Raw genomic sequence first — 25,988 nt, 5'->3', positions numbered from 1 at the left:
AATCATCTGGCACACAGAAACCTAAAATGTTGAGCCTTTGCTAACTACAGAAGCTGTTAAGAGAACAAATCTAACTGAAAACAGGGTTGATATTAATATTTCAAGTGACGATATTGCTTCTGCAATATTCTAGAAAATCTACCTCAATGCAAATTAAACTCCATCTTGTAATTTTCATTAATTCGACTTGAGGGAAGTAAAAACGTCAGGTGTGGAAAATATACAAAATTGTTCTTTTTCTTTAAATTTTACTCAGAATAGAAACTAGAAGGGTTTTTTTTCTTTTCATTGATAGTAACCATTATCCAGAGAAGAGTCCAGGCTGTATCAGCGAAGGAGGGATTATAATGGTTTCATTTGTTGTTTGGTGCAGTGGTCACTGAATGTGGGGCACAACAGGATTTAATTAAGTTTTCAACTTTGAAATTTTAAATGTACTCTCAGCAAAAGTGTCAATGTTCAAGGCTCAATAAAAATGGATTTATTGCGGCAGTAATTCGATATTGTCCCTCTGAATTTTTTATTCGTTTGCTTATCGTTGTAGAAATGTTCCAGATGGGGAGAGCAGTTGTAAATCTCTTTTTCTCTCTCTTTGTCTTTTCTTTCATGCAATCTCGCAGATCCCCGAGGAGCACGACCTGGAGAGTCAGGTGAGGTTGGAGCGTCAGTGGAGGTTTCTGAGAAATGCTCGCGTAAGAAGGCAGAGTCGAAGCATCATACAAAGAGGTCAGTAATGCGCACAAAAGACCTTCTTCTTCTAACTTGTTCTAAACACATTCATATTTCACGTCGCTGCCTGGAAGAAAGAATCGTCTTTCTTAGTTTAGACACTTAATGTCCTGGGGAGGATTTTCATAGGGGAGATGTTCAAATGAAATGAACAGATATTACTGGAAATTAAATTAATTATTAAAATCTCTTCCCTGGTTTTCATCCTATTCAGTATTGCATTCAATGATTCCTCTTTTGAAAGGTAGAGTGACTTTGGTTAGGGAGCATACGACATACACAAGCTCTGCGGTCACTTCACTCGAGCACTTAGCTTCTAACAGAGCCATGTTTAATTGAATGTTTACGGAGCCTTAATGAGCGCAGGATCTGGGTGAAATCCAGACTGTCCAAAAAGATAAAAACAGACAGAGCCTCCAACGGCACTTTTCCCTGTCGGCTGCTCTTTGTTTCCTCCGTTTTTCTGCCAGGAGGTGATTATTATTCTGCCATTCTCACCAGATTCATGTTTTTGTGTTTTTCACACACATTACTGATTGTTGGGAAGCTTGATTTTAGCGGTATTGTAATGAGAGGACTTCACAAATTATGTAGAGATGGGCTCAGGTGCATATGATGAAAGAGCAGAGGAGAGCAAAGTGACTGCACCTCGACTGAGTAAATCATCACAGTCAGAAGGTTGGCCTGTGCTCAAGTATATCCTGCTTTCTCATCTGTTTCACCGTAAATAGGGTCAGAATTTGCTAAAATCAACTAGCAGCCGAGGTCGTAATCTCACAAAGGAACAAGGCTTCGTTTTCACCTCCTCCTTGCTTGTAGAAACACTGCAGACGTTTAAAAAAAAAAAAGGTGTTTCACTTCTTCATTTAGTGAAGGATTACTTGATACTTTCTTAACTTGGCACCAACTTCTTTTATCTGCTGTGTTTTAGCATCAGGTCATTTCTGCACAGCTGTTTGATGCAGTTTCTTTCACTTTCTATCACATCTGCATAAAGTGGCTGTTTATGGAAGTTATTTTTGTTTGTTTGTTTTTCTAACAAAGGTTAGAATACCCAAGGACAAAATAGTCCCTATGTTAGTTGATTAAACTGTTACTAGTGACTGACAGTCGTGTCTAATTGGCTATTTCCGGAGCCCTAATGATGCTAACTTGGGTGAAATCCAGACTGTCCCCGAAAAACATCAAGATGCATCAAAAATTTTAGGTGAGCAAGTTTGCAAATGATTCGCAGGGATGGAAGGATTGATTGAAATCAGCTCACAGCAGGAGACGTCCTCTTTGTGAGTCACAGGTCTCCCCTCACATGCACTCGCACATTAAGTGCCAGCATACACACACACTCCCCGGGTGAAGTTTGAGCAGCTCTCAAACAGAATAACTAACACCCCCGACGTCACCGGCAGCCCCCTCCACACATGCATACACAAACACACACGCACAGTCACGAGGCGATTGGCGTCAGAGCTGAGGCTTGCTCACGCACACGTCTATCCCGCTCTCGTTAAATCATTGAATTCCCCTCGCAGTTTTCTGAAAGAGAGAAGTAGTAGGGTTGCCCTCATTCAGTCGAATCCCTCCAGAGAGAACCAAGGCGAGAGGAAGGAGGGAGGAGGAGGGGGGAGGGTACGATGGAGGAAGATGGAGGAGTTGAGAACGAGGCAGCAAAGCTAGCAAAGAGAGAAGAGAACAAACGATGTTCTGTAGCCTGTGAACCTGATTTGACTTGTACTGTTTTTTTTGTTGGTGGTGCAAAGTCTGCCCACTTCACTGTGCACTTCTGAGGTGTACTCTGTTTTTACAGTCGCTCTGTATCTACTGTGATGTCACACTTCGTGCACATAAAGCGAGTCGTGATGATGATCTCGGCCGGCTTTTAACCGCAGGCCTCCGCAGCTTCTCCCTCCAACTACATTTTCCTCCATCACAGCTGCATCCATCCCCCTTCATTGTTCTTCATCTCGTTACGGCGGTCTCGGGAGTGAGTTCGTGTAGCCAAGGACGGGGTCGGCAGCCGGCATGTGTTGTTGCCATGACAACATATAGTGAGGCAGTCAAGTCATCAGATTTATCAACGTGTTTTTACTCGCAGTGAAACCTGCCAGTGGGGTACACAACTCCACTGTTTTCTTTGCCTCGGCTCTTCCACCGCAGACCGTTTCATGTTTCGCTCTGTTCTCTTGCTTTGCCTCAAGTCTTCCTGTCGATGGCCAGGCTGTGCTTTGTCCTTTTTTTCCTTTATTCCACGTTCTACTTCTGAAAATGTCTTCCAGGAAACTTTATTTGCTTTTTGTCCTAACTTATACAAATACTTTAAAAACCAAATATTTGTCTTTAAATTTTTTTTTTCAGTACTACTGTTAAAAGTGTAAAGTTCAGATCATACTTGACCTTTGCGTTGTGTTGGGAATCTCGGCCCCGATTCCGTATTTAATTTATGTTCATCAAGCAATAGTACAGCCCAGTATTTAATGTGTGCACCCAAAGCATAGACTGTATGTTTTAAAATAAATAAAGTTAAATAAAATAGAGTTAAGTGCATAAAACCTGCAGTCTTTCCAGTGGCCAGCAGTCGGTGAGAAAATGGCCCTACTTCTCACTTGAGTTGATTTTATGATCTGTGCCTTTATTTTCATGTCACATACAGTATCATGGTGATTTGGTAAATGATGGAGCCATTCAGAGGAAAAAAGGTGATAAAGCAGGGTGTGCTGTATGGTGGGCCTGGCTGATGAAAGTATAGCTGTCCTCCGTTTCTCAGTCAGATCAACCTCTCACTTGTTGTTCACACTTTCAAAACTCAACTTGTACAAAGTGCTTTGAGTACTCAGGTAGAGTCTATGAGAGCCAGGCCATTTATACAGCCTATGATGCAAAACCTCATGAAGCCTAAATTTCTCTTTTTCCAAAAGCTATTAGAAATGTGTCAGTGAGCCACATTATTGCGCTGAGTGTACCTTTTATTATCCTTTATTATCCTATACAATTAAAAACTAGTAATTAAACTGTATTCTTTGAACATTTCTTTTTAATCTGCTGACAGAGCATGGAAATATGAACTGCATTAGTGTGTTTAAGAAACTTAGAGGACAAAATAATAATTTGCACGAACACAAAACTCAATAATGTACCACTGAGAGAGTCCTGAGGCCCTCAGCTGGTGTCTTTGGTATTCTTGGGCATGACAAAACCTGTCAGTCAGTTTAAGTAAGCGTGCACTGCTAATGGACCTTTAAATAAACCTTTTTGTTGTAGCTCTTATGTTATTTTGTTCCTCTGTTTTGTACTAAAATGCTTTTGATTTGATCAGAGGCAGAATTTGAAAAATCTGCAAGAGAAATCTTTTTCTTGCAAAAGTTTATTTGCTAAAAACCACACGCTGATCTCTGGGATACAAAACTGGAAATAAGATGGCAGGAATCGAGCTGTTAACAGTTTTGCCATTTTAAAAGTTAAAAAAAAAAAGCTTCATGGAGAGTCAAGGCCAAAAAAGATGAGTCGCTACGTAGAAGTAAAAGCACTGTGAAAATTAAACACCTCAATAGGTACAAAAATTACTACCTAAAGCCCAACTGTTTGTCATAAACTCTCCTAAATGCTTCTCGGGTGGCAGGAAAGTTACCTGAGTATCGAGCAGTAGTAGGTACTGACCCCAGCCCAACGGTGAACAGCTGTAGGCTCCCTGATTCCCCCTCCGACAGCCAAACCCATCTGTTCTCTGATTGGATTGTTACATTTGTGATTGACATGACATTGACCAATCAGATGAAAGGAAGAAAAATTGGGTCAAAATTCGTACTTGTAACTTGCAGGGCTTTTTTTTGGCTAAGTCCACACACAAATTCTTTTTACACATACAAAACTGATTTACAAGTACAAAATATTTATGACCACATTTTGAGCCCATATACTCCCTGTAAGGTTGCAGCTGCAGGCGTGGGTTAGGTGTGCCAGCAGACAGGTTGTTCACCCATTTGCGTGCCACTTACTTTAACCTGCATCAGGAAACAAACCTCCGGTTTGGATGAATCCATCATCCTTTCATACCTTCATAACTTTTGGATTTTCTCCTCTGTTTCAGGTATTTCTCGTCTGGATGATCAAATATTCATCAACCGCAACCCCGGAGTGCCGTCAGTGGTCAAGTTCCACCCCTTCAACACCTGCATCGCTGTGGCTGACAAGGACAGCATCTGGTCAGAGACTACCACATTCAGTTAAAATGTTAAACAGATCATATTGTCGTCTAATGAGTGTGTTTGTTTTAGCTTTTGGGACTGGGAGAAGGGCGAGAGACTGGACTACTTCTACAACGGAAACCCTCGTTATACTCGCATCACATCCATGGAGTACCTGAACGGACACGACTGCTCACTGCTGCTCACTGCAACAGGTTTCTAACACACACACACACACACACAAAAGTGTGAGTTCAGATGCACAAGTGCATCCAAGTTATCAGCGCAAATGTCCACGCCCACTGGCAACAGCAGAAATCGCAGAGAGGCTCATTTGTAGCAGCAACAAGCCTTAAACACTTGGCTGTTACACACAGAGCACTCATGTGTAGTCATCATCATTCATCAAAAGAAGAAAGCAATTACCCTCCATGGCTTTATCTTCATCACCCACAGGAACCGGAGAAAACAACTCGACATTAAAATACAAACACATTTATTTTGTTTGGTCTTCCTTCTGTTAAATTAAGCTAAGAAACTTTGATAAAAGGCTTCAGTATTGATAAATCTAAATTCCTTCTCATCAAAAAGTAATGTGCACTTATTCAGCTTTTCCCCATCACTCATGCTCTGAAGGATAGCAGGGCAGGACATTAGTTATAAAAAAGAATCAGCATTAAAAGAAGTAAAACGCAGGCTGTAAATCAAGTGGAGACTTTTATGGCCTGTAATAGCTTCCTCATAAGAGTGCACGGACGTGTTTTATCTTGGTGTCTTTGCCGTGTTTCAGCCGCAGAGGTTTTGGGGTTAGATTCCTGCCTCGTTGTTTCTTTCTGGCGAGATGCTCACAGGCACAGAGCCTTTTAAGATGCCACTCGGCGTTACACACTCTGTCTTCTTTTGAGGAGTGTGTGTTGACAGTCAAGACACAGTGTGTGTGAAAGAGTCTTGGTTCAGGGTTTTCATCAACGCAGTTCAACACTTTAAAGTGCACAAAGATTACAAACAGGATGCTGGTGTCTGTGCAGCTGCGTCCAGCCTCAGCGTTTACACCACGCTGCATTTTTTTCCTGGCTCTCCCTCTTACTCTGTATCTTTCCCTCTCTCTCGTCTCTCCAGATGATGGAGCGCTACGGATCTGGAAGAACTTTGCTGACCAGAAGAATCCGGAGATGGTGACGGCGTGGCAGGGTCTCTCCGATATGCTGCCCACTACCCGAGGTCAGCCCTCCATCAGCACCCACAGTAAAGACCAATGCTCTTTATTACTGTGTCACCAACCCATCCGCAGTCCCACCCATACCCCAAAACCACAAACTGTCCCAAAGCATCCCAGTCATACTTCCTCATTGCTCCACCTACAGAGAAGGTCTGAGTTTGTTCTCCTTAAACTAAAGTAATGAAAAATAACTAAAAGAAAAAATTCAATTTTGCTGAAACGATACAGCCGCAGCTGACAATTACAGTAAAGTACATCTAATAAAGTAGGTTAAGGTTACGTTCACACTTATATCTTTTTAAATTAAATACAGCTCAGGTTTTAGATGAATAAAAGAAAAAGTCCAACACATAACTGGACTAAAATCACTCAGCACTGAAGCCTGAAGGTAGTTTTTCTTGTTTTTGACAGTATGTTTGGTGTTTTAAACCTCAGAAATTCATCTCTGAATAAAAGGTGGCACCAATGAGAGCATTTCAGTTGCACAGTGACCCAGACCCCATCAAACCCAGCAGCAAACACTCACTCGCACAGCTTCGGTTTTAATTACCGCACATGTGTGCTCATCCCACAGAGCTGCTCAAATCACTAAAAATGTCAGATTTGAGAGGCAGCAGCCAGGGCAGACCACTTCACCGTCACTGGAAGTCCAGGAGAGTTTGTCACAAGCTGCTTTAAAAATAACCAATTTCACACAAATGCTAAATGAAAAATGACACAGCCGAAACGTTATTTCCATACTTTTGCATTCGGGTTGTTTCTGCTGCCTGTGGCGGCAGGTTTAAGCCCACGAATGTAGGTCTAATTTAAAATCCGCTGTCAGCTTCACCTCCCTCACCTTCTCACACGTTCCACATCTGTCACATATACCTGTCACACCTGAAACAGCGGGGGCTGTTTAACCTACTGCGGGCCCTACATTCCAAGTCTGCACGTAATCAATCACGAAATGCAGAAGGTAGGTATTTCTCATTCTTCCCCTGTGAGACTGTTCATATTGCTTTAGTGATCGTTATAAAACTGGGACTGTGGACATTGGTGGATCCGCTGCCATGTTTACCTTCGTGTTGACACACTTACACACATCTCCCGAGGCGGAGATATTCACAAATGCGATGCAGGCACCCACTGTACACACCTGTCAGACACTTCCACCCACCGGTGTGTTGTGTTGTGTCAGGTTGTGCACGCTCTCCTTAACTCTCTCCCCTGCTTTAAATTTCTGCCTCGAGCGTTTCTCAGCTGATACTACTGGGATGTTTTGGGGAGCAACTGTGACAGCTGTAAGAATGACTGTTTCTGAGCATAACCTGTGTGATAAATGCAGCGATTACATACGTAGCGCTCATCCATCCGTATTAAAATGGTGCACTTTAGCACGAGCGCAGAAGTAGGCAAATTTAATGGGGTTTTTTTTGTTTTTTTAATAAGAGCGTGTCCCATATGAGATGTGGCACCGTGTTTGGCTAATTGGCAGCAGCCAGAGCAGAGCTGTCAGATTGAGTGACTGGCTGATTCAGTGTCTGACTGCATATCTGTGCAGAGGTGTGGACCTCATGCCGTGTGCACGTACGTGTTTCCGTCATTACCGAGCCACAGAGTCACCAGAGCTCTGCGGGGACCTGCAGGGAGGAGACACACTTAACTAACACCGGTCTCTGCCTGACTCTCACGACACGAACCGCCCTGAGAAGCTCTCCCTCCGCGGAGGACTCTCCGACAGCGAGCCACAGCCATGTTTTCTCTGAAACTTTAACATTTAATGGTGTGCTTGTTATCCTGGATGTGTCGTCGGTGACAGTTCACTGTTTTGCAGTCTGTATTCAGAACCTAGTGAAGGCATCAGTTTTAATATAAGCAGCCACTCAGATGAGACCTCGCTTGAAAAAGTTTTACTGAAGAATCCAGCTTTGGCTTGTTGTGCTCCAAAATGTAAAAAAATAAAAATGAACTTGGCAGTAGATCTCAGAAACCTCGGCAATCTCACGCAGACTCTGCTTTCCCTGGTGCATTCACTCCCACCACCTCCTGGCCCAGTATTCAGTTCTGAGTTATTACCATTGCTTGGAACGTCTTTCAGATTGAGTACAATAACGCTGTGTTTAGAATTTTTAAGATTTTTAGCGTTGCCTCAGCTGCATTAATAATGTAAAACCCAATGAAATATTACACAAGTCTGTCTTCTCGCTGCCAAAATCCTGCTCTACCTCTGTAGGCAGTTGCAACAAGACTGAGCATTTCTCAAGGAGATGCTGCCAGACAAACACACACTCACACGAGAGTACCAGCAGGACCTGTCCTCACTCAACCCGCCCCCCCTCCCATCGTCCAATAACACGCTCCTGTGTTGTTTTTCATCAATGATCCATCTCTGTGGACTGTCTGGCTTTTTGTTATTTTGCTGGGTCTTTGATATTGTTTTGTGGGTCTCCCCCCCCCCGAGAGAGAGAGGCTGAACAAGGCAGCAAGACCGAAGCAACAAGTCTCCATAAGAATCCATATATATTTGTGCACCTTCATTATTTCCAGGTGTTGTTTTTGTTATAGACCAGCCACAAACTGATGCACACTCAGCTCCACCCTGCCTGCTTTTTAACGCTGTGGTGAAGGGATCTTAGATTCTGCGTCCTGCAGGTTCGGATGCTGGGGACGCAGTTTGTAATGCAGAGGTGGCAGCTCGGCTCAAATCTCCTTCCGCTCTTTGGTGTTGACGTGCCGCTGTTTGTCATTTGGGAGTTACCACGCTGGGAAGCAGCAGCCTTGTTCATCCCTCTGCTCTTCAAGTGCATGTAGAGTAATACCCATGAAGTGGCGAGGAGCACCTACCGTCACTTCATGGGTATTACAGCTCTGTTAGGTGTGTGTGGATGTTTGGGTTAGCATGCACAGGGGTTCTTGCTAATTTGTTGCTTGCTTTGTTACGTTCCTGCTCTCCTCCCCCTCCCCCCCTTCTCCATCTTCCCTTCCTTCCTCCATACGCTCCTCTTCCCCCTGCTCGCAGGTCTGGCCAGAAGGGTCTCCATCTATCTTGACAGGAGTAAGCAAGGAGGTGAGTGTTGCATTTCCCTTCTATTTTCCCTCACTACTAAAGCACATGTGCTGCACTAAACAGCCAAGGGTGTGCCTTTCATTTAGAAATTTCCTTTATTCCCCTGACCACTACCAGCACGCTTCATTCATTCACCTGTCTGGTGATGTTTCATTACTCCATCCCTGACAGTCAACCCAAGTTCAGAGCACGCTCCATGAAGAAAAAACTTCCACTAGCACAGACATGTCCTCTTCAGAAGGCCAGCACAACCTTTTTAAAGTTGATATCAAAAACTCTTAATTCCTACCTTCTTTAACCTTTAAATCAGGTTGTTATTTACAAACCTACAGTTTTTCCTCAATTTCAGACAAAAGTGAGAAAGCAGATTTCTGTTCTTCTAGCCAGCGACGGTTTAATGAATGTCAGATTGTAGCAGCTGTCTGCACTTGAGTCTTTTGCAATAAAAGATTCTGGTTTTCAGAGGCAGTGCATGTCAAGCAATATCAGTGTAAATAAGCCAGTGTTACCTAAACAGATAATTATGCAGATGTTAAATGAGCAGTTAAAAATCAGCCACTGCTTAAACAATCAGAACCGACACATTTGACCCACTTTGCAAGTAAACACTGGGAGATTCTTGCAGCTATATTTAGCTGGCTAACTAACCGCCCTAATCTTTAAAACTAACCAGTCATGAAAGTTTAAAAAGCTGCAGGACATGTAAATGGCGTGTGACCATATGAACTTCATGTCTAAATGGTATTATGCTAAAAAATTGAACTAAATCTCCATGACCAAGGCAAAAATCAATGAAAAATGGCTGATTAGCTTTAGACATGTTGGTTCTTTGTTAGCAGTAAGCTTCATTTTTAGTAACATAACACTCTCTAAATACACTGGAATGGTTTGCTGGGATATATGCAAACATCCTCAAAGTGTATACACACTGCAGGAGACACATTAGCTGTGATCTGATTATATTGAAACTGTAACCCCAAAAAGTAATCTCTGTGGAAATATTGTTTGGCTTCTTTAGATTGTGAGGAACTGCAAAAAAAGATCATCCTTAAACCCATGCATCATAACTTCAGCCACACGCACACCGCTTTGACTTGGCTAGTTATTCAGCTTTTAAATTATGGGATCCTTGTACCGAACACTCAGTTGCAGGCACATTTGCAAATGGGTATTTGATTAACTCAGCATGTAAAATAATACTTTTACACAGTTGCATAGTCTCCAGTCACTCTTCATCGTCACCTCAAACAGCTTCTTTCATTTATTTAAAAAAAAAACCATGCACACACACAAATTGAATCTGGTCTCATGGGTGTCGGTGTTTAATTGGGACTATGTCTGTCTCACTGGAGGGTTCAGCCTGTTAAACTTCAGAGGAAACAGTGGAATTACAGGACTGCGGCTGGCAACTGGCTCTGAGAAGTTATTCCTGCAGCTTCTGCAGCTGCATTAGTATGCAGAGGCTGTCGCTGGAGGTAGAGCTTTGTGCAGAAAACAAGAGGGATAAGGTTTCTAGGTAAAAATGGGAGAATTCTTAAGAGGGAAGGTCAGACAGGGGTTAAAAGGGGTGGATAAGTAGGCGGATGGCAGAGGAGAAGATTGGAAGACAGGATAGATGGAGAGAAAATAAGGAAAGAAAAGTTGGAGATGACTTGAAAATAAGGTCATGCTCGTGTTTATTTAAGGCTGAAAGGAAGCACAGAGAGAGCAAACCAGAAATTTCTAATCAGTGTTTGTTCTGGGGTTAGATGGACTGAAGCGAACAAACGTCACATCTCTGCAGATTAGACTGAGAGCCGATCTAATTAAGTTCTGATCCATATAATTTCAATATGTTACAACACAGCTTTGTCCTGTGTTTTATTTTTATTCCTTTTAATGCCATTAGGTTTGTTTCTTTTTTTCTCCTCTTTAATCATCGTTCTCTTTGTCCCTTTTCCTGTGCATGAGCAGAAGCAGGGCTGACCTCTCTTCTTTGGTTTTATGGAGACACGCTTTGTGTCCTGCTTTACATTCAGCCTTGCTGCCTGGGACCTTGTTAACATCAGGCCTCCAGAACCTTGTGTGAAGTTGCAGTGATACAAAAGGCTGCAGGGTTTTTGTCTGCAGCTTTTACATAAACGCACATCACAGATTTCACTGTTTTGTAGGTAACACATTTTAAGAAACTACATAATAAAAAGCTAAAGAGATTATTGTCACGGCAGTATTCTAAAAATGTATAACGTTTGATATAAAATTCCTAATATATATATTATTATTTTTTAAATGTAAAGCCAGTGTTTATATTCAGGATCTGACGCCTCCTGCCAAGGCTGCTGTGGCAGTCAAAGTAAACTACATCATCTTCTACAGCTGATTGGGTGCCGGAGTTTAGAAAAGCAGCCACTGGGAGGTGAATCAGGAAGATATTCCTGCCTGTGAGACCTCCAGCAGCAATCCTGGATCAGAACCCATTTCCTTAAGTTATTTAAAATGGCGTGAGAACTTTGTGCTAGTCTCCTCTCCCCAATAATCAGATCAACAGGTGATAATGTCGGCCGCTTAGAGCTCATTTCAGGAGGTCTGTGTCAGCCAAGCAGGTCAGAGCTCTTTCAAAGGTTAACCAAATGCCAAAGTGGGGAAGTCTCCCTGCCTGTCAGAACGCTCCCGTATCGTGACATCATTGTCTATCAGAGGCACGCGCGTGCTGGGTAAGTTCCCAGTAATCTTGGAGGTTTATTACCAGAATCCTGGAAGACCTTTTCAAAGCAAACAGGATAAAGTGAGGAGATTGAAAAACGCTGAGGGAGAGAAGAAGCAGGAAGGCCTCAGCGCCAGTTTTAATGAGCTGCAGTGTGTGGGATAGTTAGGCCATCACTGGAGATAATGGTGCAGAATAAGAAGTCAGAGGAAGGCGTCTTCTCCGGAGAGGAAAGATGGGAGTGAATCAAAGATATTTATGCAAAGGAATAGATAAATATCACAAATTGGGGATTTTCTTGGCAAACTGGTGCCGGAGCAGTGATGATCCACCACAAGCCTGCTGGCTGTTACTGGTGTTAAACTAGCTTTTTTTGCCCAGTTAAAGATTCAGCAAGGGAAAGGCCATCTGCTAACAATATCAGTGCTGTTTTTGACTGGGGAGGACTCAAGCAGAGAGGGCGAAATACCAGATTTAAAGAGAGATTGTACCTGGAAGCTATCTATGCCTCCACCTCTGTAACATGGTCAGATTTCCAGCTGAGGAAACATTGCCCACACTCCTTTTTGCCAGCTTCTTCCTTCTCACAACTCAATTCTCCATGTCCACATTGATTTCTGTGTGGGTAACTAAGACCCGCTCAGGCCCACAAAGGTTCCCTCTAAGGCAGGATGATATCCCGTTTTGAGCAGCTGAGTGTTGTCTGCAAGAGACAGAACTGAAAGGTTTGGTTTAAGGTTTCAGATCTGTGACCCTCTGAACACAAAGTGAAGTTTTTTGACAGCTGTCAGGGAGAATTTAGCCGCTTGAAGTGGGACAGAAGGGAAGAGCTAACGCGGGAAAGATAGAGGAAGCGAGAAGTTAGCGAGAGGAGCACCTGGGTAGAGAGGCAGAGAGATGGAGAGATAAACGAGACTGCAAGCAGGCGTACAGCTAAATGTTCTTCGAGCGTCTCAAGCTTAATATATCTTAATTAGGGCTGAAGCATCAGCTCCAGCGGGGGTGAATGGGGGCTGCACACTGCTTCACTGCTATTTTGGGCATTGATTTTAATTCAAAAAGTGTTCCTTTATCTCTTCTGATCCTCTTTCTTTTCTAGAATGTAACAGAAGCAACAAGTCAGCCATATTTCTTTTAATCAGCTTCTTTTAGTCATCAAGTCAGTGGAACATCTGGGAAGTTTGCGCTTTGTCACTTTGCCCAGAAAGTTAACTAAAAAGAGTTAAGTCATTAACGCATGATGCATAGAAATTGTGACTTTTGTTTCACATAGACAGAGTTAAGAAAGGAAATCTTCAGAAGAAAGTCACAAAGGCTGTGTTCAAGGAGCATCGTGTTTCAGATCCCTGAGACAAGAAATACAATTTCAAACTCAGCCTTATTATCAGACTTCAGTCAGCATCTGTATGGAATATTTCTGATTTGGGGCTGTGACTCTGGTCAGGGACTCTGCCTTCCACGTGAATGCACCTAAAAGCGTAAAAGGCTGCGGTGCCAACAGGTAGGACACTGATCAAGTTAGACGCAGTGTGAAAAGGTGGCACTGGGGTGGAGGTGTGCTGTGACACAGCTGGCAGATTCACAGCAGCTATAGGCAGGCTGAAGGAAGTCGAATAGCTTATTCCCTGTGAGCAGTACCAGAGGTAATGTGGTAAACACTGCAATCAGCTGACTTGCCAGGAGTGCAGCCTGAGTTTGACATTCCCAAAAGCAACGTTTGCCAAACATTACCAACTTCATTTTGTGTCATTACCGAAACAAATGATGAAACTAATAAAGGGTGAAAGCAGTTAATATTTTGCTCGTCATCTGTTTAATTTGTAATGACGTTTGTTTTCGAATCACTATATGCTTTAGTTCTGCCCGGCAGTCCTTTAATGCTTTGCAGGAAAAGCAGATCTGTGCATCATTTTATTTGACTCCAGTTTTCCCCTGACTTTGAGAACCACTGGCCCAAAGAATTTCTTATTGTGAGAGCACACAGAGAAAGGCGTTGATGAGCTGTATGTAAATCTTTGGGAAAGTTTGCTGATGTGCGTTTCCTCCTGCACACACTTCAGTGCACTGGGGAATCTTCCCTTCTCCCCTCCACTCATTGTAACCCAGATTTCCTCATTACCAGTCTGTCAGCCTCAAAGGGAATGCCGCCTCCTCCTTTTCACAGCGTGAGAAGCCCGCGCGCGATTGTGAGCGTGCCACTGACAGAGCACAGTCTTGTGAAGCGGTTTCCCCTGCATGCTATTCCCCAACATGTGCCAAGGCACACCGGCAGCGTGACGCCCGAGCGGGCCGGGTGACGTCACGCTTTGATTTGAAGCCACCGCACGGGGCTTGGGTTTTCCTGACAGTGTAAGAGAAGTCGAGCGGTATTGTGACACAGCAGCGGAAGCTCAGTCACGACTGATTCGAGATCAGCTGGAGGAGATGTCTAATAATTAACGTGTTCACTCTTCAACAAGGTTTAGGAAGGGCAAAGAAAATAGCTTCTTCTCTTTCCATCTACACTTCGTTTTGCAAAGGAAGCAAATTAGAATAAAAATAAGCAGTGTTAAAAAAAATTAGATGAATGTATGAAGCAAGGTGCTGACACAGGTGGGTGAGCTGGAGATGGCTATTGATTGTGTAAAAACAGGAGGAGGAAGTGACTCAGAGAGAAAGGAGGAGGAACAGGAGGAAATGAAGCTTGGTGTGATGAGTTTCAAGAGGACAGAAAGGAGGCTGTTTCTGTAACGTCTGTGGTGAAAGCACTCCTGCAAGAAAGGGGGAGAGAGATGGAGTGTGTTTTTAATGTGTGTTTTGCTACCTGCCCCATTATTTCTTCTCCTCCACCATTCAACCCTCCATTAGAGCGTCTGCACTCTGGCTTGTAGGAAATGCATTTCTCCATCTGCGCCAAGGTTATCAAAGTGAGCTAAGAGTATTTATTCTGTTTACTAAAATGAAAAAAAGATGCATTATGTACTTTGAAAATTACGTGAATTAAAATGGAAAACACACAGGCTTTAGCTTTTAACACAACACAGACAATGTGCAGTGACACGTACTGTATATGTACAGAGAATCAAGTAGCTTGTGTGCACCCTCATTGTGGTTTAATAGAATAACCTTCCTTACTTTAATTTGCCCCGTGACCTTTGTAACCTCTCATTTCCTGTCTGTCTCGCCCATCATTTCCTGTCATTTTGGCTTTTACTGAAGGCAGAAAAGCCTCCGAAAAATGTTTGAAGGTCTTGCACATGTAATATGCATAAAACCTGTTACGTGTGTTAATCCAGAGCCGTTTGATAGAAAAGATTTGCTTCCAGTCTGTCGTCCAGACGATTGATGTCAGAGGTCTGTTCAGGTTAATACTCTCAGAATCATGTGACTTTCATCTGTCTACCATTTGCTATTATAGCATGCCGCTAGCTTTGCCCTTTAAAACTGTGCAGCCACTATCAAGCATGTTAACTCATAGTTTAAAGCCAGAAGCTGCAACTTCTCTGTTTTCACTGTACGGTCAGCCGATCGAGCTCCTGCTCATTTTCTCCAACACAAAAAAAAAGGTTATTACTGGTCCGGGTTTCCTGCGACAGAAAGCGAGAGAGGCAGAATTACTGTGTGCAGCGATAAAGCTGAAATTACACTCCTGCCTTCAGTGGATCATTTCAGTAAATTATGAATATTCTGCACTTGTCTCAATAGGCATTTGCTTAATTATTTATCTGTCTTATTCTTGACAGTAAACAGTTTGTAGCATTTAAGTGGCTTTGCTGTTACATTTGAATTATGGCTAAATGAACACCTTTGAAAGTATTGGCTTTTGTTTGTTTGTTGTTTTATGAACGCAGATATTTTAGTGGTTGTTCTGGATTAATTTTGCTTGCCAGAGGCAAATATTAGTGTTGCTGCTTTACTCAAAGGCAGGTCAGACTGCAGTGTGAAGAGCAGCGAATGGGAGCAGCCGAGGGATCGTTAGCCAAATAAAGATATCTGGATCATAGGACCAGCAGGGGGGTCAGCTTAGACCTGGAGGGGTGCTGAACCCTGACTATACACACAAAGTTGGCTTGTAACTACACTCATCAGCCACTTTATTAGGTACGTCTCACTGTACCACGTTGGACCCTCTTTTGCCTTTTCTTTAGAGACTTTGGCTCGTGTTGACATGACAGCATCATGCACTTGCTCCAGATTCGTCAGCCGCACATCCTGCTCTCCTGTTACACCACATCATGAAGTTGCTCTATTGGTGACTCCATCCATCCACTCTCTGCTGCTTATCCTTTCCAGGGTCGCGGGGGGGCTGGAGCCTATCCCAGCTGTCTTGGGGCGAGAGGCAGGGTACACCCTGGACAGGTCGCCAGTCTGTTGCAGGGCTAACACGTAGACGCAGACGACCATTTGCTCTCACATTCACACCTCTGGGCAATTTTGAGTTTCCAGTTAACCTATCCCCACTAACTGCATGTCTTTGGACTGTGGGAGGAAGCTTGAGTACATGCAAACTCCACACAGGAAGAACCCGCCCTGATGGTGGACCTTAATGCTGTGAGGCAACAGTGCTAACACCTGTGCCACCATGCTGCCTCTATTGGTGACTGTGGAAGCTATTAACAGTCATAAAGCGATGGACGTGGTCAGCACATGGTTACTGTAGACTTCCTGTCAGCTTCAAGCTGTCTGGAATCAACAAGGTATTTTCACCCAGAGAACGAGCACTCACTGGGTGTCTTTCCTCTTTCTGGCCATTCTGTGAACCCTGGAGATGGTTTTATTGGAAAATCCCAGCACATCAGCAGTTTCTGAAATACTCAGACCAGCCCAGCTGGCACCAGCAACCATTCAATGACATTCAAAATCATTTAAATCACCTTTCTTTTCCGCTCTAATGGTTCATTTGAATTTTAGTAGATAATCTTCACCGTGCCTACATGTCTAAGTGCGCTGAGCTGCTACCTTGTGATTGGCTGGTTAGAGATTTATGTTAATGAGCAGTTGAACAGGTATAAAATGGCTGGTGAACGTGTTTTATGGGGATGCAAACAAACTGACATGAACAAAAAATAGAAGGGTTAAAAGTTCATATTTACTAAGCCTGCTGGAAAGTTTCGGAAAATCATTTTCCTCCACGAGAGCCCTCCTGTTTTTCCTAAAAACAATTTTAGAGTATTAGCACAAATTCGTGTTAAGTCCCCTACATCTGTTTTCTTAATCGCTGATTCAGTTCAGTCGCTGGAGCCTATCCCAGCTGCCATAGAGCAAAACAGCGGGTACACTCTGGTCATGTCACCAGTCCGTCGCCCCATTCATCCTCACACTCCCATTCAAACTTGGGTTAAAGGGTTTAAACTGACTAACAGCAGTAAAGAAAAGGAGGAGGCATTTATTTGCTGTTCAGTTTGTTGAATTGTTCAAATAAATAGTGTCAAAAACTAGAGACCATAATTGACCAGTTGACCCGTGGCCGTGTGGAGGAAGGTCGCTGAAACGGTCACACCCTAGCCGCTCATCGTGGAGCGTGCTGTCGGCTGCAGTTAGCTTCCCTCCGCAGACGTTCCTGAGCCAGCACAGCTTGTGCTGCACTGTTCACTTGATTCCTGCTGTGACTGCCAGCATACGAAGAGTCCTGCTGTCTTCAGCTTCTTCCTTCCTCACTTTTTCGCTCGAGTGCCATTTGACTCATCAAAGCCGGAATCTGCTGACAGGCGCAGTTCCAGGGTCAGTGTTTGCATCTCCCAGTGGTCGTCCTGACAGGGAGGATGCTAAATGCTAAACAATGCTTCAGTCTGCATGAAGTGCGCCTTTGTACACTCGGGAATGACTTGGTTTTAATGGTCCGAGTTTTACTGCAAAAACATTTCTTTTGCACCTTTACACTCTGCAGACAGCAGGGTTTTTGCTCATTCTTTGATTGTTCCTTTCTGTTGTATTTATTAGTGACGCACTGGTGCAGGAGCCTGCCGCACTAATCTTTCATTTGACTTGGTACATGTGTCAGCGTGAGCCTCCTGAAACCTCCGACAGATTGCGTGGGCTGTGTATTACTGGGATCAGCACATGTTCTGTGTGTTTAGCAGCTGTGTTTATAAGTGTTTGTGAAGGTCCCTTTTTAAATGAAATTTAAAAAACATCAAATTCAAACTGCAGCTCGCAGATTGTGTGCAAATTATTCTTATGCTGTTCGTGTAATTGTGATTAAAAGCCACCTCCTGTTGTTTTGAAAACAATAAATAATCCTGGTGTGTGCTTCGTATCGAGCGCACAGTCCCATTTGTGCTTGTTGTAAGTGTCGCTGTGTCGTCCTGTGTTTGTAGGAGCAGGTATGGTCGTGGACTGGGAGCAGGAGACGGGGTTCCTCATGACGTCTGGAGACGTCCGAGTCGTCAGGATCTGGGACACTGACAGAGAAATGAAGGTCCAGGTACTCGGCACACCTCACTGCTTTGTGTTTCTCTTCATTAGTTTTATAAAATCGGGTAAAAGAGTGACCCGAGGGCAAATGGAGAATCTGTTGGTCTGTGTCAGTCAAGTGTGACTCTCTGCCCTCCTTCTAGTTCCTAAATCATTGCCGTGACCTTCATCTGATTTAGTTTATTCCTCTGTGCTATTGATCACCTTCGTGTCTCTGGAAAGTAGTTTCAGAAAATTTGAGACTTGCAGGTTTCATGTTTCTAAGTAGAATTTCAATCTTAACGAGACTTTTATTGCCATTTGTCATAAATCTAAACATCAAAGGAAAAGAGGGAGACAGCAGAGGAGGTTCAGGGATGTAGTGAAGGAGGACATGCAGAGGGCTGGTGTGACAGAGCTGCATGTTAGGGACAGAGTGAGATGGAAGCAGATGATTCGCTGTGGCGACCTCTACAGAGCGCAGTTGTTGTAATCTAAACGTCAACACTTTACATCAGATCTTCTGTGTATCCAAAAATCACACTTTGGTCCTTTCACGATTCGTTGACAATACAAAATGATCCTTTAGCAGGATTTTGAGTCTAGCTTTCAACTTTTCCCAAACGAGGCCGCTTCCATTTTGGTGGAATTTTAGATTTAAGCTGTAATATTCATCAGGAATAACTCAGATTACTTTCTTGGTGCTAAAACATGAAAACAACCCTGTTTTTGAGGCGTTTCACATTAAAACTTAATGTGTTCACGGAGCTCTCTGCTGCTGCTGCTGCTGCTGTCTGTTTGGGCAAAGTAATGGAAGTGTGAGGCAGAGCCAGTACCGTTAGTGTGGTTTCTTTCTTTTCTCCTTGTTTTTACACATCTAATGGACCTCGGTGTGCTAATCATTGTCATGATGGATGGACTTAATACAAGTACAAATGGCCCCAGTCTCGCCTATGGCTGCATATTGATGCTGGGACCAGCTTCAAATGAGCCAACAGAGCACATGATTGATGATTTTAAAGGAGGTTTAATGTGAAATGAGCGTTATCTTTACAGACCTTAACAAGAGGATTTGTGTGTGTTCTTGTGTGTGTGTGTTCGTGCGCCAGGACATCCCAACAGGAGCGGACAGCTGTGTGACCAGCCTCTCCTGCGACTCCCAGCGTTCGCTGATCGTTGCCGGTCTGGGTGACGGGTCTGTGCGGGTCTTCGATCGGAGGATGGGCCCCAATGAATGGTAGCCTCCCATCATCACTTTCTCATCACATTAAATCACTTTCAAATTTATGATTTCTCAGCACGGTTTTATTTTACTGTCTCAACGTTATTTAATTTCACTGAAGAACACACATGGCAGTTTCTCCTACTCCAGACTCGTGCATTATTCACTTCTCTAATCTATATTTATTGTATGTAGTGTGCCATAAATCTCCCTTTGGGGTTGCCTCATCCTTTAATGGACCCCGTGCCCCCAGCTTGGTTAAACATTATTTTAATTTCAGCCCCTGAGGGGGAAAACAAGGCAGTTAAAACATGAAGTGGCCCATAAATCTTTAAATGAAGCTAATTTAATAGTTCCCCTTCAGGCTGGGAGTTACATCTTTCAGCAACTGTTGCCTCCCCATGTTGATCAGTCCAGAGCTGATGGTTGGACTCGGTCTTAGGAAATGGGGTTTTGTATAGAGAAGCTTCTTTTTTCAGTGCTTGGAGAAAAGAGTCCTTAAAATTCGGCGTTAGACAGATCAGGCGCTCGTTCTGGCACATCTGTGCTCCGACTGTAAAGTGTTTCTTTACTTATTCGGTAATTCGAGCGCCGCTCAGCTCCAAGAAGATGGTCATACAAAATGAAATCAGAAAGACTGTTTTTCCCCCACCGTGATGCCACTCTGCCACCCAGTGGTGTGTCATCCTCGTTACATGTAGAGCGGCAGGATTTATCTTCAGTTTTTGTTTTTTTTTAATACCACACTGGTTACCCAAGAAGAAAGTCACCACCCAGTTAAATCAGCGGTCAGATGAGAGCCTTTCTACTGAATGTGCACCCAGCTTTACTGTACAGCCAGATCGTTTAGTCACATTACTTGATTTGCTTTTAATTAAGGAAAGAAAGAAATTTAAACGACTGTAACGGCGTTTAAAGTGTTGCTGGATGAAGCTTCAAGAAAAGCTCCTTCGTGTGATAGACACGTGTTTTTATTCTCGCTTCTGCTGCAATCATTTAATTCTTCAGGGCTTTTTCACACCCAGTTAGCCCAAAGCAGTGAGTCAGTCAATCAAAACACAGTGAGTAGCAGATATTTTCGGCCTCACTGCACCCATGGATGATCAGACACTAGAGGCTCTCCTGTTGGTGGTGAAAATACCACTAAATGTACCAAAAGACATATTTTTTAAATGGTTTGTTTTGACTTGATGTCACTTGTAGCGTAGTTAACTGACGCTTGTTGTGTCTCTGCAGTCGTGTGATGACCTACAGGGAGCACGGAGCCTGGGTGGTAAAAGCTCATCTACAGAAGGAGACAGACGGGCACATCATCAGCGTCAGGTATCCTCTTTCACCTGCTCAGACTCACAGACACTAACTTGAATGTTTTCTTGCTTGTACTGACTCTGATTATCCCGTCAGTGTTAACGGAGATGTGCGGTTCTTTGAGCCACGGATGCCGGAGTCCATCAATGTGCTACAGACGGTGAAAGGCTTAACGGCTCTAGACATCCACCCACAGGCCAACCTGTTCGCCTGGTGAGTTGGTTTGCTTGACGTTGGGTCAAACCCAGAAAATCAGATGCTTTTTCCTCAAGTAAATGCCTAAATGCACGTGTGTGACTCTTCTGTGTTTCACTGTCGACCTTCCAGTGGATCGATGAACCAGTTCATAGCGGTCTACAATGCAAACGGCGACGTGATCAGCAACATTAAGTACTATGACGGTTTCATGGGACAAAGGATCGGTGCCATCAGCTGTTTAGCCTTCCATCCTCACTGGGTAAAACTAGAGCTCAACGTGTATCTGTATCGTCTTTGTTGTTGTGTTAAGCTAACACCTGTACCTGACACATAAATGTTATTAAAACAATCTAATATCTCTCTTTGAAATTTAGTGAAATTTAAAAAACAATGCATCCTAAAGTGGAAATGTTCGAGTGAGCTTTCCTTTAGAGGTACTTAGCCACAGCATTTAATCTGCAATTCAGTCTTCATTTTAAAACAGCACTCATCAATTTTATATCAAACAATTATGCAAATTGTGAAAGATGTTCCTTGTCACATTGAACCCAAAGAGAAATATCACTTGTTTAGCTCATTTCTTTGGTTTTCTTACTCAGAGCTCATTAAATGTGCCTCCAGTCACAGTTGTTACCTCCTTTAGTGACAAACCTCCACCACCAGCTCCACATCAAAGTTAGCTGGTGTACACAGAGTCAGGTATTCTTCTCTGGAGCGGTGGGAGGTGACTATTGGGCTCGCAGTTAGTCAGAAACATGACGGCGAATGAATGCTAATGTCCGAAACTGGACAACACTGACTCTCTAGGTTGGTTACCAACTTCTCGTTAAAAGAAGTTACCAAGTTAAAATTTAAGTTAAAAAGTTACCAAGTAACCTCCCCTGTCTTTTCTCTCCGTCTCCCTGCAGCCTCACTTGGCGGTAGGCAGCAACGACTACTACATGTCCATCTACTCGGCAGAGAAGAGGCTCAGATAACACACCAGCATCCATCACCTCTCCTCCCCATCAACACACATGAATTGTGACCCTGAGCCTCAAGCACCGGGATGTAAATGACGTTCTTTTTTGTTTTTCGTGTACATATGCAATTACCACCCTGAATGTTTTAGTGATGGCTGCTGACGAAAACTCATGCTACAGACGACTCTCTATATATATTATATTATCATTGTTTATTCATATTCTTATTATGAAGCTAATGATTGTAGACTTGGCTGTGCTGAGTGTGTATATTTAAATAGCATCTACAGAAGAAGAGAGGTTCTATTTTAAAAAAGAAAAAAAAAGTGGTACCTGTCGATCACCGGGGGCCTCTCCTCGCCACACAGCGAGCATCACTACCTGAACAAACTCTGACCCAATCCAGATGTGGCGAGAGAGGACAGCACGCACACACTGTTAAAACACATTAACCGGTGCAGGAAACATGAACTCACCACGCCACCGAACCCCGGTGCGTGTGCGTAAACTGGCAGAGGATGCAGGATGACTTCGCAGCACCTGCCGCTTGGAAGGACGGACCCCGGAAAGGTGGATTGTGATTACTGTTCCCTGAAAACGTCAAGCCGGCAGACGTGACGAGTTTGTTTTTGTGAGTGTTAGAAGGAATTATAGCACAGATGTGCCCTGCCCACAGCGGGCTCTCATAGCCTTGGACTTGCCCAAAAAGACACCTGCTCCCATTCTGCAGTTCTCCTCCTCGCTTCCTTCGCCCCAGCGTGCCAAACAAAATCATCATTTCCATGCAGTCCCCTTCGCTGTGGCTCAGAGGGGTGTGCTTTTTGTTTTGTTTGTTTTAGCTAAACCTGCTTTGTTACTAGGATGACGCATGCCCTTGTATCTAGCACAGTGAGAGGAGAGCTAGCCAAGTACCTGGTCCTACCTGGAGACCGCGGCAGCTACCTACCTGCCTCTGCAAAGCAATAAGACTGCTCATGATCGATCCAGCCTCAAGCTCTTCCTGTTTCCCACAGAAAAACACACTTCCATTTGGAGGGGGGTGTTAGGCTGCCACAGTACAGCAATACAAACGCACACATTTCCATTCACGACAGCGAGTTTCCTTTAGACTTCATCGTATGGCTGTGCCATCTTTACCTGCTGTCACAGTAAAGATGGCGGTTTTATTGGTTTACCTGAGGGTGAAACAAGCCCTCAAAAAACTGTTCATTTTTATGGCTTCTGGAAAATACAAATAGAAGTAAAGCTTCTTGTTAATTTAAACCAATCAGGCGCAGCTTTGTCTTCATTCAGATCCTTTTTCTTTTTCTTTGATGAACCCCCGCTGCAGGGTTTCATTTGAGCTCTTATTTTGCTTTTATTGCAGACTTCTTTGGATTGATTATGTGTAACGGAGCGAAAGTGCGCCGCATGCTTAGAGAGCGCCGACTCACCTGTTGTTGCTCACTGCATCAGGTTTTAGTCAGCCCCCTAGATTTCGCTCAGGTATTTCACGAGCCTCCGTCAGCCCCCTCCTCCCCCTGCAGCATGATAGGCAGGTGAGGTCAGTCACAAGCAAGAGATCATGAAAACTGACGTCAATGTGGTGCTCTTTCCTAAAGCTTTTTTTTTTTTTTTTTTTTGTGCGTTATCACCATCGTCGTGCCTCTCCTCTGAGGCAGCTTTGCCTTTTTAATCTTTTTTTTTTTTCGTCTTTTTCTTGTATTTTTCTATGTTTTTAATTCTTCTTTGTTCGCCTTGGCCTCGGGGGGCGGGTGGGGGAGCTTTAGCATTCAAAGGCTGCTCCCCCCTCTCTTTTCCTGCCACACCTCCCATCTGCATCGCGCCTCCCGAGCTTTTGCTTTTCCCCCACAGACGGAGTGGATTTGTAGACTGAAAGTGAACTGGGAACACCAAACATACCACACAACATGCAGTCCGGTCACCACGTCAGTCTCCACCCTCACACGGTCACTGAGCTGGTCCAAGCCCTCAGCTCACACTCACATTCATCTCTGAGTATCCTGCTTTGAGTTTTAAGATTTTAGAGCTGGACAAAAAGTCTTTAGTAGGAAAGGAAAAGTGAAACAATCAGGTTTGTGTCTGTGACTTCAGACTGCTTTGCTGACTGTGGTTCATAAAGCAGGAGATGAAATCAGTGAAATAAACCAAATACAACACCGGGTTTTGTCTTGTTCTTCAATGTGTATTCAAAGAAGCCTCCAGATGTTGCTGAGCTGTTTCTACTGAAACACACTACAAACAGGAGAATATCCTTTATGGATGAATTTCTAAATGATAAATAATTGTTCACAAACAAGCGTCTGTTGTCTTATTTTAATTTCTAGTTTCGTGTGAATTTATATTAATTTTGTGAAGTCAAAGAAAACTTTATGAAAAACATGAACATCTGCTTTGCTTTTCTAAATTAAAGAGAAATCTTAAAACTCCACTGCTTAGTTTATTAGAGTTATATTTTGTTTTAGGTTTGTTGGGAAATCCCGGCACCACGTGGACGCCTCAATGCACCACACGTGCATTGTCTCATATCCTGAAGCTGCATCGGTTCAGCTGTTTCAAACAAATATGTAAGAAAACGATCTATGTACTACTCAAAGCCGACGAGATCTCCTAGTGGTTCAAACTGAAACCAAAATAAAACCGGATTAGGGGAGGGGAAGGTATGAAGGTTTAATGTTAATGTTGGCTTTGTTAGTTTTCTTGGAGTTTCTGAGATTTCATTCATTTAAACAACTTTTGTCTCAACTTAGTGCATCACCATATGTTTAACACCTGAGCTTGTTTCAAAGTTTGTGTAAATTTTACTTCTAAAAAACCATAAACTGGTTGAATGGGATGATTTAAAATTGCATTTCTATAAAGTTGCACCAAAAACTAACAACTTGCATACATTCTACTGGCCAGCAGGAGGCGACACCTCTGGTTTCAAAAAGATTATATAGTAAATTGTATAGACCTATATAATATATACAAATTCTATATAATTATATAAGTGAGAAAATGGGACACTTGGCACGTGTTATTTTTGACCTCATTAAACATTTAACTGAAGTTCAGTCTCATTTAAAGTCTTATTGAACACAACATGGTGTTCATTTTATTTTGTCACTATGGGCCAAACGTCTTGCTCATCACATCCGTCACACCGAGATGGATGTTTAGTCATCTGTGAACTGTTGGTCTTTCGCCCTGATGAGATGCCATCAATTTTTTTCTCTTTTCTATACAATTGTATTTAAATAGCGGCAAATCACAACAACAGTTGGCTCAATATGCTTTTTATTGTTAAAAAGATTTTTAACAAAAATACAGAGACAACACCAACAATCAGGTGACCCCCTATGAGCAAGACCTTTGGCGACGGTGGCAACAAAAAACTCCCTTTTAACAGGAACAACCCTGTGGATCAGGGAGGAGCAGCTATCTGCTGTGACTGGTTGGGGGTGATGGGAGGAACCTTTGAAACTTGAAAAAGCTCCATGGGCACTCAAGATCCTTTAAGAAAAGTCCCTGATGGACTTTTGGCTCCCAGCTAACCTCTCGTTACCCACAACATCCTGTTAGCTGCTTTTAGCAAATTCAGCAGCTGAATCAGAGAATTCAAAATCACCCAAATGCTACAGCTGCTGGAAAAACACTGGATTAATCATTCTGTCCTACTTTACTAGGTTTGGTCGTTCGTGTGTGATTGAGTGTGTTGGCATGATCTGTTAGGACCACAAAGTGTACGTTTTTATAAAGATGAATTCTACAGTTAAAGCAAACATTAATTAATTTGATGTATTTAAAAATAAATGCAGTAAATCCCAAATAATTTTCTTATACAGAGCAGTTAAGAGCATTATAAGCCCATGAATAAAACTTTCAAATTAAAAAAGGAACTATGAAAAGATCAGTCAACTTGGGCATAAATTAAATAATGTTTTAATTAATTAATAAAAATCCAATTTCATACTCTGTTTAGAAAAAATGAATTTTCAAATAAATAATTCAGGATAACATTAAATAAGGATGAATTTTTTAATAATCATTTACACCCCGCCCTTCTTTCTCTTGTTTCGTAGTCTG

The 25,988-nt window shown here is 43.1% G+C and overlaps 1 protein-coding gene across 4 annotated transcripts in view; it reads left to right on the top strand.

Moving 5' to 3' along the window:
* rptor (regulatory associated protein of MTOR, complex 1) overlaps positions 1 to 24,084 on the top strand; it is a 195,400-nt gene extending 171,316 nt beyond the window's left edge. For 2 of the 4 annotated variants that reach the window (XM_084930270.1, XM_084930271.1), the window contains exons 26-36: positions 621 to 726; positions 4,811 to 4,925; positions 4,998 to 5,122; positions 6,027 to 6,152; positions 9,128 to 9,175; positions 18,155 to 18,261; positions 19,340 to 19,467; positions 20,689 to 20,775; positions 20,857 to 20,973; positions 21,088 to 21,217; positions 21,867 to 24,084. In XM_084930270.1, the coding sequence (XP_084786396.1) occupies positions 621 to 726; positions 4,811 to 4,925; positions 4,998 to 5,122; positions 6,027 to 6,152; positions 9,128 to 9,175; positions 18,155 to 18,261; positions 19,340 to 19,467; positions 20,689 to 20,775; positions 20,857 to 20,973; positions 21,088 to 21,217; positions 21,867 to 21,935 (1,158 nt within the window). In that variant the 3' untranslated portion in view covers positions 21,936 to 24,084. The remainder of the gene's footprint in view (positions 1 to 620; positions 727 to 4,810; positions 4,926 to 4,997; positions 5,123 to 6,026; positions 6,153 to 9,127; positions 9,176 to 18,154; positions 18,262 to 19,339; positions 19,468 to 20,688; positions 20,776 to 20,856; positions 20,974 to 21,087; positions 21,218 to 21,866) is intronic. The other 2 variants (XM_084930272.1, XM_084930273.1) reach the window with 2 other exon arrangements.
* Positions 24,085 to 25,988: the final 1,904 nt, after the last annotated feature.

The sequence above is a fragment of the Perissodus microlepis genome, chromosome 6, assembly GCF_051167445.1.
Source record: "Perissodus microlepis isolate ML-2025 ecotype Zambia chromosome 6, ASM5116744v1, whole genome shotgun sequence".
Lineage (NCBI taxonomy): Eukaryota > Metazoa > Chordata > Actinopteri > Cichliformes > Cichlidae > Perissodus > Perissodus microlepis.
This window is presented reverse-complemented; position numbering and strand designations above follow the sequence as displayed.